Source organism: Pelodiscus sinensis, chromosome 2, assembly GCF_049634645.1.
Source record: "Pelodiscus sinensis isolate JC-2024 chromosome 2, ASM4963464v1, whole genome shotgun sequence".
NCBI classification, from domain to species: domain Eukaryota; kingdom Metazoa; phylum Chordata; order Testudines; family Trionychidae; genus Pelodiscus; species Pelodiscus sinensis.
In genome coordinates this window covers 232,313,266-232,328,061 of record NC_134712.1, presented here as the reverse complement: position 1 = coordinate 232,328,061, position 14,796 = coordinate 232,313,266, and the positions used below count along the sequence as shown (strand labels likewise).

Sequence of the window (14,796 nt, the reverse complement as noted above, 5' to 3'; positions counted from 1 at the left end):
GTTATATTTGCCATCCAATGACATTTCCAAAATGACATTAACACAGTATAATCTGAAATAATTTCATTTTTAATTACATGGAATTGAGTATCTTGTGAGCAAATGATACTCAGATTTATTGATAAATATGGTATTGTTATGTGTATCTGTGGTAGACTTAGAAGAAACCAGAACAGAAAGCAAAGTATTCCATCACAATGTGAGAAAGAAAAGTCTAGCCAAATGTAAGTGATTCTAAATGCAAATCTGAAACTAAAGAAAAAAAATACACAGAGCAGATTTTCTTTTTAATTCTTAGTGCAAGAAACAACCAAGTTAACCACAGAATCAGTACTAATTAAGGATATGGAAAATTTTCCTATACAGAGGTAGAGTCCAGTGCACAAGGCTAAAACAATATTCAATAGTTTAAACATGACTGAGCCAGGTTTTACAGAATCCACTTTTTTTTTTATCAGAATGTATGTACATACATACAATAAATAGACTATACAATCTTTAAAGTAGTTTAATAAACTCCACAAAAAATTATAGCAGATGCACTGAGATTTTTACATAGTTCAGAATTAATCTCGATCACTAGAAATATGAATATTAATATTCCTGCTATAAAGATAACAGAAAATTGTTTTTCAAATTCTTGATAAAACAAAACATTTTACATATCTGTAAAACCTAAACTTACACTTGGCAGGGATCTCCAAGTCCAAATGCTAGGAAAATGTCCTCTTAGCAATATTTTGAATTGAGTTTCAAATGCTCTATTTTTTTATTATTGTTATTTATAAAGAGTGATCTTTACATTAGACGTTCAAGAAAAAGAAATGGATCTGGCTACTCGCAGTTCTAAACCATTGGCACACTGATAAAGGATCAGAATTAGATTACTTTTAGTGCCCTGAAAGACATCAAGAGAAGTTACGGGCAAAACTTTCATATATCATACTATGCCATATCACAAGAATATTAATAGAAAACTCTGTTTGGTATTAGTACTTCGATTCTTTCAATGCCTCTCCACTGTCAAGGCATCTGATCAGCACTGCCCAGGGAATGAATCATGTGTCTATGAACTTGTATGTCTTGTATAAGCCCTTAGGGCTTAATAAAACTAATATGGACTCTATCATTTACTGAAGTAGTGCATAAAGCAAGTAAAATACAGGAAGTCTGCTGATATTTACTTCAAGGATACTTGCAAAAAAATAATTCAGGGGATGCAGATTTTTCAACTGTATCTTTCTAAAATGTGCAAAAAATCTTCATAAAGGATATCCACAAGCATTAGAGAGCAAACAAGTGTTTTTACATAGATACATTATTTGATATAAAAAGGTTTTTGTGTAGCTCAGGAGGCAATAGGCATGAAAGGGGACCCAACAACAGAAAAATACAATGATCAACATAGGAGAAAATGGGTCTTCACAGTTTGAATTTTGTTTAAATTTCTATAAGCACCCACACTGAAAAATGCAAGGGTTTTTATTATATATTTTTAAAATTCAATCTACTTGTGAGAAATACCATGGGAAAGATTAACATTCTGCTCTTCTATGGACCTTTTCACTGTAACAATTTTTTTTTTAAAGTTTTTTTATTTTATACAAACTAACTTTGAGTTAAAGTAAACATATAAAAATTGAGGCTATTGCTTGCAAACATGGGCCTGGAGGTGAAGGAATGAACTAGTTGGGCCATACAAAAAAAACCCCTTTTTCATATAATGAATTTTGCTAACCATCTAATGTTATGAAAATCTGCAAAAAGGACTCATGGAAATTTCAACAATTTAGCCCAAGTCTCATCATCATTGAATACTTCAACAATCTTATGTTTATATTAAGGAAATATAAATGATTCCAAGAACTCAGGTAGGCACACACACCTACGTATACTATAAATAAAATACATAATGAAGTTACGAGTGATCATCTGATCTCCATATACACTTTTGGTTCAGCACTATGGTCAAGTTATTTTTAAGTACAATAAAAGGCATATAAAACATAACATAGGCATAATGATTATGAAAAATAATGCAAATAAGTCAACTTATGGAGAAAAGTGCAATGAATAAAAACACCAAAACTACTTATTCAGAGGCTTGTGCTACTGTAGATACAGACTTTGTATTTCCTGCTCTGCAGAAGATTGGGAGAAATAACCCAAAGCAGTAGCAAGGAGGAATGCAAAAAATATATATATATATATTGATAGAAGATACTAAGGAGAATAATTTAAGATGAAATAATTCAACTCCATTCATATAGTGGCATGGCCAAACTTATTTGTGGTTTGGTTTCATGCCATCTTTTCTGTTGACGAGTACAGCATATTTTAAAAAATGGCACATTCTCTAATCAGTTTCTGCCTCTACTCCATTTCTTTTCTCTTTCAAGCATATGATTAGCTGTTTCTTCCAAAAAAGGGTAAAGCTGTGAAGAAAGTGACAAAAAAATGTTGCTTCCAATCTCCTCTCCTGTATACTGTACTGATTTCTCCTTCCATTCAATTTTTTATTTGTATGTGCTACGCAAGGGGGAGGCACTGTAAAGGCAGATTAACAGATCTAAATGTAAAAACCCAAAGTCTTGTTTTCTCCCCATCACACCTCCAAAAAACTGGATGAATGAAACAGTCCTTCCGTTGAAATACTCCAGACTTCACTGTTAGGAGATGATGGCAGGAGACCATCTAATCAGAGTCAGATTGTCAGCACTAACTGACCGTTTCTTTGCAGATTTCCTGAAGTCTTTATACTTGTCTTCACACAAGCGGGAGATGGCCTGAGGATGAAAAGGGGAAGAAAGATCAGGCCCTCTGGAAAGGTCAAAGAGGATTACACAAATAATACAACTACATAGTGTTTTTTTTTTAAATACATAAGCAGGATTGCCATGTGTTGCTTTCTGAAGCAATGCAGATAACACTCTTAAAAATAATCTTTTTACACAGTCCGTTCTTCTGAAAAAGGATAAACGTGCTTGGAAGTTCCACTGTCTATGGAGTTGGCTTTTAAAGGTTAACAGAGACCTACCCAGTCTTTTTTTTCCCCACTAGGAAGTGTAATTCTAGTTACACAATTAAAAATGGCATTGAATGAGTTGGCAAAATGCTTACCACTTACTGCTGACCAAGATGAATTGTGCTTACCACACATAAGTTTGTCATGGGTAAACACTATTAGCATGAGGAATTACCCCATGACTAGCTAGCATAATGCTGTTCTTCCTTGTCCTTGTTTACACTGGCCTGTGAGACCTGGTCATCTTCATATCCCTGGAAGATTTTTTTTTTTTTAAAGAAAAATCCAGACTAAATAATGGTATAATTTCACAGTGGAGCTGGGCTCTCAGAGAGAAACATTTTCTTTTTTGATCATATTCAAACCATCTTCAGTTTGGAATGCTTGTATGTGAGATTAAGACATTCAAAAGCAAAAGTGGTCAACAATTCCTGAGTTTGATATAGAAGCCAAACATTGTGACATAAAATTAAATGGAAAAAAAAATCTGTGGTGGAAGTTTTTTGATTATTGAAAAACCATTTTTTTAAAATCTACAAAAGCTGAAAAATGTTTGAATTTTTTCTGGATTTTTCAACAGCTTTACTCAAAAGTAATAGTCATACTGAAAATAATCTGACTACTACAAAAGAGAGTGTGGTGATTAAAAATGGAAGCATTTTGATTTGCGCATAAATAAGAGAAAAAATGTAATGTTTTAAAATGTCTCCAAGCATCTGGGGACTAATTCTCCTTCCACCAATACTGGTTTTACAGGGCCTAAAGTTCATTGACTTCGTTGAAGTAACATCAGTGTAGATTTATGGGGGAAGAGGTAGGCCCTTGACTTGATACAACCTACATCTTCCTGATCCTATCACTGCTTTCAGTTGGGTTTGGACTTCCTGATCATTTTATCAAGGAATAGAATATGTTTTGTGTTAGACAGTGTTCTTTTCCCAGACTGTGAAACACATCAACACTTTTAGCCTTTTAATTTAATAAACTGTACTAATCTAATAATATTGTACTTTATTAAAGAATAATAGGGTTGATAAATGCAAAGTACATAAATCAGAAACCATAATTCCTATGATCCATGTAGAATGATAGGGTCTAAATTAACTGTTACCACTTAAGAGAGAAATCTTGGAGTAATCGTGACTAGTTGTCTGAAAAACAACCACCCAATGTGTAAGCAGCAGTCAATAAAGTGAACAGAACTTTGGGAATCATAAGGAAAAAAAGATAATAAATCCATGGTATGCCCACATCTTGAATACTGTGTGCAGATGTGGTCTCCTCATCTCAAAAAAGATACCCTTTTCTCAACTTTTTCCAATTTCAGTGTAACAAAAATGATTAGGGGTATGGAATGGCTGCCATATGAGCAAAAATTACACCTGGTATTAGGCTGGAGACAGGGTGTGGTACCGGGGGGGGGGGGGGGGGGGGGAAGAGTGTCCAGAAGGGGAGATATGGAGAGCACAGCAGCTGGGGGGGGGGGGGGGGAGAGATTCACTAGCACAGTGAACAGGGGGCACAGCCCACTAGTGGTTCAAAAAAGAAATACAAGTTGGACCTCCCTGCTCTGGCACCCTCAGAAACTGACTGGTCCCAGATGAGGGGTTTCGCTGGACCAGGGAGGTAATTTCTGGCCCCTCTGAGCAGGCTGCACTGGACTTCCTAGCACCCCCAGGCAGCCCAGCTGGGTCAAGCGCTAGGCTTCCTGTTCTGCCCTCTCTGACCCCCTATTTGTGTAAATGGGTAGCCAGTGGATTTCTTAGCAGTTCCACATTTACACTGGGGGAGGGAGGGTAGGCAGGAGCTGATGCTCATGGGGAACCAGCTTAAAAGTTGGCTCCTTCCAAGCACCGGCTTCCGTCTGCTCCCTCCACTACCTCTGATAAAGAGGTATTAGCGCAGGGGGCTCTGCAGAAGCTGGTGCTGATGGGGACCCGGCTTTTAAGCCAGCTCCCCCTGAGCACTGGCTCCCTGGAAGAGGCAACCATGCAGGGAGGGGGAATGGCAGGGGGCTTAGTGGGACCAGATACAGACAGGGAGCCTGCTTGAAAGCCGGCTTCCCGCATGTACTCTCTCATGCCTGCCCACCAACCCTCCACGCTGCTGCCTCTCATCAGAGGCAGCAGCGCAGGAGTGGGGGGCAGGTGCTCCACGAGAGCTGGTGTTGCTGGGGACCCGGCTTTTAAGCATCGGCTCCCACATGCTGCTGCCTCTGTGAAAGGCAGAAAGGAGGGCAGGAAGCTCCATGGAGCTGGCAAGCCCAGAGAGCCAGATTAAAGTGAGGTCCCCGTGCATATTGGCTCCTGCTTCGGCCTTGCTGCGCTGCTGCCTCCGAAAGGAAACAACTTTGTTTAGATGAGGCATTTCACATGTAATCTATTCTATACACTAGCAAAGTTAATTCTGATTTTATGGAGGTATCAGGGAAATCTATAACCTTCAGACTAATTGATGCTTTGTAACATTTAAGTTACATTCGGAAATAAATTTTAAAAATGGGATCAGATAAGAATTTCCAATATAGATTCAGAGATTAAAATATTAAGGGTTAATTTTATGTGTTAATTCCATAACCTCCTAGGATTTGCAGTTGTATTTCTGTTATTTTAAGAAATTCAATCCCCATCTAGAAAACATTCATTTTCTATTATCTTTTAATGTCAGGTTTTTGTAATAGGATTATGTATTCAAACAGATGGCTTTAGTGGTGCAATCAAAACTACTAATCTGGTTCAGGACTGTAAAAAAGAGCTCTGTAACACTGTCACATGATTTACAAGGTAACAGACAGTGCTTTATTGGGCCTGGCTGTAATGCACATGAACAGCCAGAAACAATCTCTCCAGTGTTATAAATGTACACACTTGGAAAATAGTTCCTTAAATCAAGGTTTATGATTCTGAGCAAGATTTTGTCATTGGCAGGAAAAACAAATAAAGCTGCCAGTGCAATTTTGAGCTGCAAATCATTGCGCTGTACAGAGAAGAAATACTTCCAATGCTCCAAGGCTCTGCTGCCACCTACTTGGGATGAAGCCATGAAGATGCGGTCACTTCATAATCCCCCCCACCACACACACAGACAAAACCAAAAACCAGTGCTCTGCAAGGATGTTTGAGGAAAATAAATTTTAAAAAAGAACATTATATATTTGTTAGTCACCTTTTCTCATCCAAAAAGCAGACAAACACTAAAGAAGCTAGTGACAAAGGGCCCTCCTTAATCTGGAGAATAGGAAGAAGATTCTTTGCCTATTTAAAAAAAAAAGAGAAGACTTTCTATCCATCTTCCTGAACACAAACAAATGTATCACTAGCTGAAAGCAACTAGTAGCTATCCTCCACTTCTGCGACAGGATGCTGGGGGGAGAGGGGCTGTACAAGACATCATTCTTTGTATGATACATCCCTTGCTCTCTCGCACTCTCTCAAGAATATCTGGACTGTTTAGCTCTTCAGAGCAGACAGTGTACTACTCTATGCAAAGTGATAGGATAACAAGTCTTGTGGATAAGGGAGAAGCAGTGGATATGGTATACCTAAACTTTAGTAAGGGATTGGATATGGTCTTTCATAACCTTCTTATCAATAAACTAGGCAAATATAACTTAGATGGGGCTACTATAAGGTGGGTGCATAACTGGCTGGATAACCATTCTCAGAGAGTAATAAATGGTTCACAGTCAGGCTGGAAGGGCATAACAAGTGGGGTTCAACAGGGGTCTGTTTTGGGACCGGTTGTGTTTAATATCTTCATAAATGATTTAGATGATGGCAGAGAGAGTATGATTATTAAGTTTGCAGATGATACCAAGCTGGGAGGAGTTGTAAATGCTTTGGAGGGTAGGGTCATAATTCAAAATGATCTGGACAAACTGGAGAAATGGTCTGAGGTAAATAAGAGTAAGTTTAATAAGGACAAACACAAAGTACTCCACTTAGGAACGAACAACCCATTTCATACATACAGAATGGGAAGTGACTGCCTAGGAAGGAGTACTGCAGAAAAGGATCTAAGGGTCATAGTAGACCACAAGCTAAATAGTAGTCAACAATGTGATGCTGTTGGGAAAAAAAAGCAAACATGATTCTGGGATGCATTAACAGGGGTGTTGAGAGCAAGGCACGAAGTCATTCTTCCACTCTACTCTGTGCTGATTAGGCCTCAATTGGAATACTATATCCAGTTCTAGCCACCACATTTCTAGAAAGATGTGAAGAAACTGGAGAAGGTCCAGAGAAGAGCTATAAAAATGATTTAAGATCTAGAAAACATGAGCTACGAGGCAAGGTTGAAGGAACTGGGCTTGTTTAGTTTGGAAAAGAGAAGACAGAGGGGACATGATAGCAGTTTTCAGGTATCTAAAAGGGTGTCACAGGGAGGAGAGGGGGAAATAATTCTCCTCCTCTGATGATAGGACAAGAAGCAATGGGTTGGTTGGACATTAGGAAAAAATTCCTGTCAGGTTAGTTAAACAATAGAATAAATTATCTAGGGAGGTTATGGATTCTCCATCACTGGAGATATTTAGGAGCAGGTTAAACAGATATCTATCAGGGATAATATAGGCCACGGCTACTCAACATGCGGCCTCCAACCTATTTGTTTGCAGCCTGCAGTGTGGTTTAGGTTCACGCGGGGCTCAACACGCATCCTGCAGGTGGGAGCCAAAACAAAAATGTAGCAAATATAACGGTCTTCTGTTGATATGCATTTTAGTAGTTAAATTCCTGGACTGTCATTGCTCTTTAAAAGTGCTGACACATGGGTGGAAATTGGGTAAATATTGCATTTTATTAATATCAGCAGAACTGACTTAAATGGGGCCTGTGTGTTGTGTAGTCTTGCCTTAGTCTTTGTATTCATGGATATGCAATCATACTTAAGTTGGGACCCTCAGCGTGTCCTGTGAGAATCATTTGGGCCCTCAGGCTTCCAAAGTTGAGTAGCTCGGATATAGACCATGCTTGTCCTGCCATGAGGGCAGGGGATTGGACTTGATGATCTCTCAAGGTCCATTCAGTTCTAGTATCCTACGATTCTACAACATGATCCTGTGTTTGTTTGGTCTGTAGACAATTCAGTAATACAGATAATAAAGCATTTATATAAAATACATCTATTAATTTGAAGATGCACCCCAAACAATTCTCACAAACTTTTTCCAAAATCCTTAGTGTGGCGCTGAGTGTTGCACTAGGATCATGGACAAGAATTGGGCAGAGTGTTTTGCTGACTCACCCAAAATTACTAAATCTAGGGGACTGAGTTGTATTGTTAGCTGGAGCTGGCTTGGACTTTTTTTTTTGTAAACAGTTTTTTAAAATGGAAACAAAAGAAATTTTGCTAAAGTTTCCAAGAATTCTTTCCCCACCACTTTTCAACCACCATGATTCCTACTCCATCTATTATTTTCTCATATGGCCTGGACAAATCAATTGACCTTTTCATGTCTCTGTTTTTCCTTCTTGAAAAACATGGATAGTAATGTCTAAATTTCTCTCAGGAGCACTGCGAGTGTTGATGCATAGAAAGTTTTGAGATGCTTGAATGAAGAGTATCAGGTGTAAAGCAGTAGCATTCTTAAAGGGAAGTTAAGACTTGTCAGCAATCAAGGGTAGATTTCAAATTAGCAGCAACATGTACATCTCATGTAATTATGTCAATCTTATATTAAAACCTTAAAATCAAAGTTTCAAAAGATACTCCTGCAAAATACTGAACTGGTATGATGTCCCTAAATATCAATAACAATTCAGGGTACTCAGCACCTTATAGGATCAGATCCCATTACACATTCAAGTATTCTTATAAAATCAGGTCCTGTCAGAATTTTTCATAAGGTCTGAAAAACCAACCCTACTCCCACTAATAGAATAAGGAGTAACTGCATTTAAATCAACGGAGTAACACTGGTGTCAGAGTAGGGAGAATGAGGCAGATGCATATGGAATCGGAATTTTCAAGACAACTTGTCAGTATCCCAACTATTATATATATTGAGAATGAAAACGGGTCTTATGCAAGCAAAAACTGGTCAAAGATCAGCTCAGTTAGACAACCAAAGGTCAATCTAAAACGTATGCAAAACTTGCGGGTATTTTCTGATAGTCAGTTAAGATAACCATTAACATTGTAGAGGTGGGGCCATTGGTACATACTTCACTGTATTGAAGCCAGCCTACCAGAGTTGAAAATAACATTACATAACAAGTGAACTGTGATGGGGTGCACTCACCCCGCATTGGGCAAGAGTGTTATCCCTGCACTGTATGCCCACTTTATTGGGCATAGTCTAGCTGCACAGGTATAAAAAGGAACAGCTCAGCCCAGTCGGGGCTGATAGCTGGAGGGAGAGAACGTGCACAGCCTGCTCTGGGCAAGGTACAGCAAGAACCCAGGTGCGAAGACACTGCAACCCAGGCTTAAGGTGAGAAGCTCCCAGAAGCCACATGGAGCATGGAGGCACCGAAGAGTGAACACACCTGAGACCAGTGAGGGAAGATGGAGACCTGCAGTGCAGCAGGAAGGATGGAGGCAGGAAGTAGCCCAACAGATGGCAATGGCTAACAGGTGAGTGAGACGATGCTGGGAGTCAGCTTGTTTCGGTTGGAGCTTTTCCCCACTGACTCAGTCAGGAGCTGCAGTTCAAGCCACTGAAGAGGGCCCTGGGCTTAGGTTCAGTGGAGAGAGGGGGCCTGAACCGCCTCCCCTGTTCCCTGCTGGGGGATGTAACCCTCTCCCCTGTGTCCTACCTCTAACCAGCGAGCTACACTGCCCTACAAACTGGATCAAACTTACTGAGTCTGGCCATTAGGCCATACTGCCCTGTGAATTGGGGGCGAGTTTATGGACTTTGGCTATTGGGCCATGATACTTTATGACTTGGGGGAGAGCTAACCAACTTTGGCCAGTGGGCCACACTGCCTGTGAAAAGGGGCAAATTTATTGACTGTGGCCACAGATCATACTGCCCTACAGACCAGGGCAAGCTTAATTACTGACTTTGGGCTGGTGGGTCACACCGCCCTGCAATTAAGGAAAGTTTACTGACTCTGACCAGTAGGGGATGCAGTCACATGCCAGAATGGGCTTATCGACTCAGGTTGGTAAGAATGAGTCAGGGAATTGTACGCACTCCTCACAAGGGAGATGGGCGCACTTGTCCTACACTGGGTGCGGTCTTCCCCAACCATGTCACACAAACACTCAGCCAAAAAACTGTTCATACAGCCACAAAACAGAGAACTTGCAGAATGTTTGTAATAAAACTCTGGGGTTCATGAGATTCTGATTTCCTACCACGGACAGCTTGAATAACCAAACACCCCAAGATGTCTCTTCAGCTCTGCACCAACATGAAGGAAAACCATCTTACCTCAAGTTTATATGCCCTTTCCCTGCTGAGAGGCTCCAAAGGAAAGCTCAGGTTGTTCGCTTCTGCCAGGGAACGCAAGTCAAAATAATACTTGGCATAAACACTGGAGGGAACATTAATGTTGAACTGCAACAACTCAAGAAACTGGCGCTCCAGTTCATTCCTGTTAATGAGAAAATATATGTGAAAATATATTTGACTGTGTGTGTACAACTTCCTACTGTCATCTGAGTCTAGTTTACATCAAACTACAATAGATTGAACCTAGTAAACTTCTTACTCCCAAGATAGAAGAAAAAAACCCCAACAAACTATGTTCAATTTGTCACCAACATCTCTCAAGTGCTGGAACATCCTCTAAACCATATATATTTTTAATTATTTACTCATTTCAGCTTCCACTGTCAGTTTTAAATTATTCAGGAAAAAGTAGTTCCCTATCTTCCCCCCACCCCTTTTTATGGATACTTGCAATAAAACTAAATGAGGTCATTTTTCCTATACATACAAGCAAAATTCATACTAGGCAACAATAAAACAAGACAGATTTGTTTATGAACATAAATGCTAGTACAGCTAGAACCTATCTAGTGTGGCACCTTTGGGACCTGATCAGTGCCAAACCAGATAATATGCCAAACCACAGGAGGTTAATATTGTCTAGCAATATTATCAATACTGCTTGAGTCCCCGCTGCACTTCTGCCTTTTAAATGTAGTAAGAGCCACTTGCGGAGGTGGCTCTTACTACATTTAAAAGGCAGAGGCACAGAAGGAATAGCGAATACCCCCCCCCCCCCCACATCCTTTATTGACTAATCGAGTAGTCGATAGAAATTCCATCAACTACTCGATTAGTTGATTAATCAAAATTTAACATGCCCATTTCCCATCTGTAATTTGTATTGATTTTTCAAATATTATCCTGGCTAATTTTGTTGGACTAGAAGTAGCAGCAACCTTCTGATTATTTTTAATGGTAATGATGACTATTGAAATAAAAAAATATCCACAGTAGCACCACCTTTGTCCCATGTGAGTATGTCTTTCCCTATATGCCTCATGGGCGTGCATATGACTTTATAACAGCCAGAGTTAAGGTGGGGTTTTTTTTTTTTTTTGGCTCATGACAGTAAGCCCTCATTATAAATGGCTAAGTTAATATGGATTTAGATTTTTTTTAAAAAATATTCCAGCAATGATAGGTCACGTTTTATAAAGCCGTTCTCAGCAAAAGCAACCCCAACATGCTTAATATAAAGCACTCAGCTGAATCCTAGCATTCATTCTTTCCTTCATAGATAATTTTGAGACCAACCGTAAGCCTGAAAAGCAGTGAACTAATTAGAAACTAAACTGGAGCTGCTTCAGCAATAATGCTTGGATCTTTTCTACTTTGAGGCTATAATCTGAGATTTAAAAAAATGTGCAGTCTGTATAAACATTTGTTCTCCTTTCCCTTTGCCCAGCCTTCCATAAAAAGCTCAGACATACCAACTATCTAAACTCTCTTCAATGGTTATGTCTACAGGATTTAGAGCAGAGGCCAGACATCAATACTTTCCATTACACACTCACACTTCATGTTACAGTAATTCGCAAACATAACATTAAAATTCAAATGATAGAAGCTACTATAAAAATGTCTTAAACGGTGTATCTAATTGGGATTTTGTTTGGCTTATTAATAGTTCGTTCATTTTAACTACAAAAATTCCCACTGAGTTTTAAATTTTAGTAAGGTTATGAATACTGCAATAAAACTATCAATGGAAGAAAAATGTCTTTCTTTTTAAATGCTGTTTTTTTAAAGACTATTTTTTTTGGAGACTATTAACCTTGATATTAATATTATTCCAGTAAAGTACATAATTACCATAAAACATTACAGTAAAATAGCCATAGTTTATGAGTTACATAATTATTGAGAATATGCAAGGAAACAAAATTAATGTATTAGCTTGTTGCCTCTACAGTCATCATAAATCAGTTTTTCCTTTTCCTTCCTTGAATTCCTCCTTTCCAATTATTTAATAGCTAGAGATAAAATTCAATTTATTCAAACTGGTAATTATATAAAAACAAGAATTGTCAAGTGATTAAAACATCACACAATTTAATCACAATTAATCCCAATATTAAACAGGATACAATTTATTTAAATATTTTGGATGTTTTCTACATTTTCAAATAATTTTATTTCACTTACACAGAATATGAAAGCATACTCTGTTCACTTTATTTTTTATTACAAATATTTGCACTGTAAAAAAATAATATTTTCAATTACCCCATTACAAGTATTATAGTGTAATCTCTATCATGAAAGTTGAATTTACAAACATAGAATTACATACAAAAAATAACTGCATTCAAAAATAAAACTATATAAACTTTAAAGCCTAAGAGTTCGCTCGGTCCTACTCCTTGTGCACTGGGACAAAGTTTGTTTATATCTGCAGGAAATAATGCTGCCTATTTCTTGTTTACAAAATGTCACCTGAAAGTAAAGTCAGGTGTTTGCATGGCATTTTTGTAGCCGAGCACTGCAAAACATTTTCGTGCTATACGGGCTAAAGATTTATATATCCCATCACTCGTCAACCACCATTTCAGAGGATGTGCGTCCATGCTGCTAACAGGGGTCTGTTCAATAGTGATCCAAAATAGTGTGGACCAACACGTGCTCATTTTCATCATCCGAGTCAGATGCCACCAGCAGAAGGTTGATTTTCGTTTTTGGTGGTTCAGGTTTTATAATTTTCACATCAGAGTGTTGCCCTTTTTATAGACTTCTGAAAGCATGTTCCACATCTTGTCCCTCGGATTTTGGATGGCACTTCAGATTCTCCCCTGAGGAGATTACAGGCAGTCCCCGGGTTATGTACAAGGTAAGAACAAACTTACAGTCCCTAAGTTGAATCTGTATGTAAGTCGGAACTGGCATCCAGATTCAGCTGCTGCTGAAACTGATCAGTTTCAGCAGCGGCTGAATCTGGACACCAGTTCCACTTACATACAGATTCAACTTAAGAACCCCAGGCGTCCCCAAGTCAGCTGCTGCTGAAACTGATCAGCAGCTGATTCCAGGAAGCCCGGGGCAGAGCAACTCTGCCTCGGGCTTCATGTAGTCAGCCGCTGGTCAGTTTCAGCAACAGCTGACTTGGGGATGCCTGGGGCAGAGCAGCTCGGGTGCTGCTGGGTTGGTCCAGTAGCGCGGCCGCTCCTCGGCGCTACTGGAGCAACCCAGCAGCACCCCAGCTGCTCTGCCCCAGGCCTCCTGATTCAGCCGCTGCTGAAACTGATCAGCAGCGGCTGAATCAGGACTCCTGGGGCAGAGCAGCTGGGGTGCTGCCAGGTTGGTCCAGTAGCGCCAAGGAGCGGTGCTGCGGGACCAACCGGCAGCGCCCCACCTGCTCTACCACAGGCCCCGGGCTTTGCTCCACGTCTCCCTGGTCTGCTGGGGGGGGCACTAGCTGCATCCCCCCCCAGCAGACCAGGGAGATGCGGAGCAAAGCGGCGGAGGACCCGAGCCGGACCCGCGGCGCTTCCAGATCAGCGCCACGGGTCCTCTGCCACTTTGCTCCCCGTCTCCCTGGTCTGCTGGCTCCCGCAGCAGACCAGGGAGACGGGGAGCAGCTTTTCTCGCCCCGGAGGAGGCGGGCGGCGGGACCAGGCGTCCCGCCGCTCCAGTCCTCCGGGGCAAGAAAATCCCCGTTCGTAACAGCGGATCCGACATAAGTCAGATCCGCGTAACTCGGGGACTGCCTGTAGTCACAAATGTAATTAACATTTTTTTCAATGAGCATCATCAGCATGGAAGCATGTCCTTTGGGATAGTGAGTGATGCTCAGAGGGGATATGAATGTTTAGCATATTGGCTATGTAAATACCTTAGAATGCCAGCTATAAAAGTGTGATGAAAGTGTCTGTTCAGAAGCAGGCGGCATTATCTTCTGCAAATTGAACAAGAAGTAGGATTGAGTGCATTTGTAGGCTCTAAAGTGTTATGCTTTGTTTCTGAATGCAATTATGTAACAGTCTACATTTGTAAGTTGAACTTTAATGATAGAGAGATTGCACTACAGTATTTGTGTGAACTAAATTGAAAAAGACCTTTTGTTCATGATTTTTACAGTTCAAATATTTGTAATAAAAATAATACAAAGTGAGTACTGTGCACTTTATATTCTGAGTTATATATAAAATGTAGAAAACAGAAAAATATTTAATGAATTTCAACTGGTATTTTATTGTTTAGCAGTGCAAGTACAACAACAATTAATCACAACTAATTTTTTAACCATGATTAATTTTTTGAGTCTGTTGTGTGAGTTAACTCTAATTTATTGACATGCCTAGTAAAAACAGAAGCAAAATTCACATCACAT

The 14,796-nt window shown here is 39.7% G+C and overlaps 1 protein-coding gene across 11 annotated transcripts in view; it reads right to left on the bottom strand.

Annotated features, from left to right (window-relative positions):
• Window positions 1–274: 274 nt before the first annotated feature.
• CCNY (cyclin Y) overlaps window positions 275–14,796 on the bottom strand; it is a 171,747-nt gene continuing 157,225 nt past the window's right edge. For all 11 annotated transcript variants that reach the window (XM_006133021.3, XM_075922696.1, XM_075922695.1 and 8 more), the window contains 2 exons: window positions 10,407–10,569; window positions 275–2,786 (listed from right to left, as the gene is read on the bottom strand). In XM_006133021.3, the coding sequence (XP_006133083.2) occupies window positions 2,670–2,786; window positions 10,407–10,569 (280 nt within the window). In that variant the 3' untranslated portion in view covers window positions 275–2,669. The remainder of the gene's footprint in view (window positions 2,787–10,406; window positions 10,570–14,796) is intronic.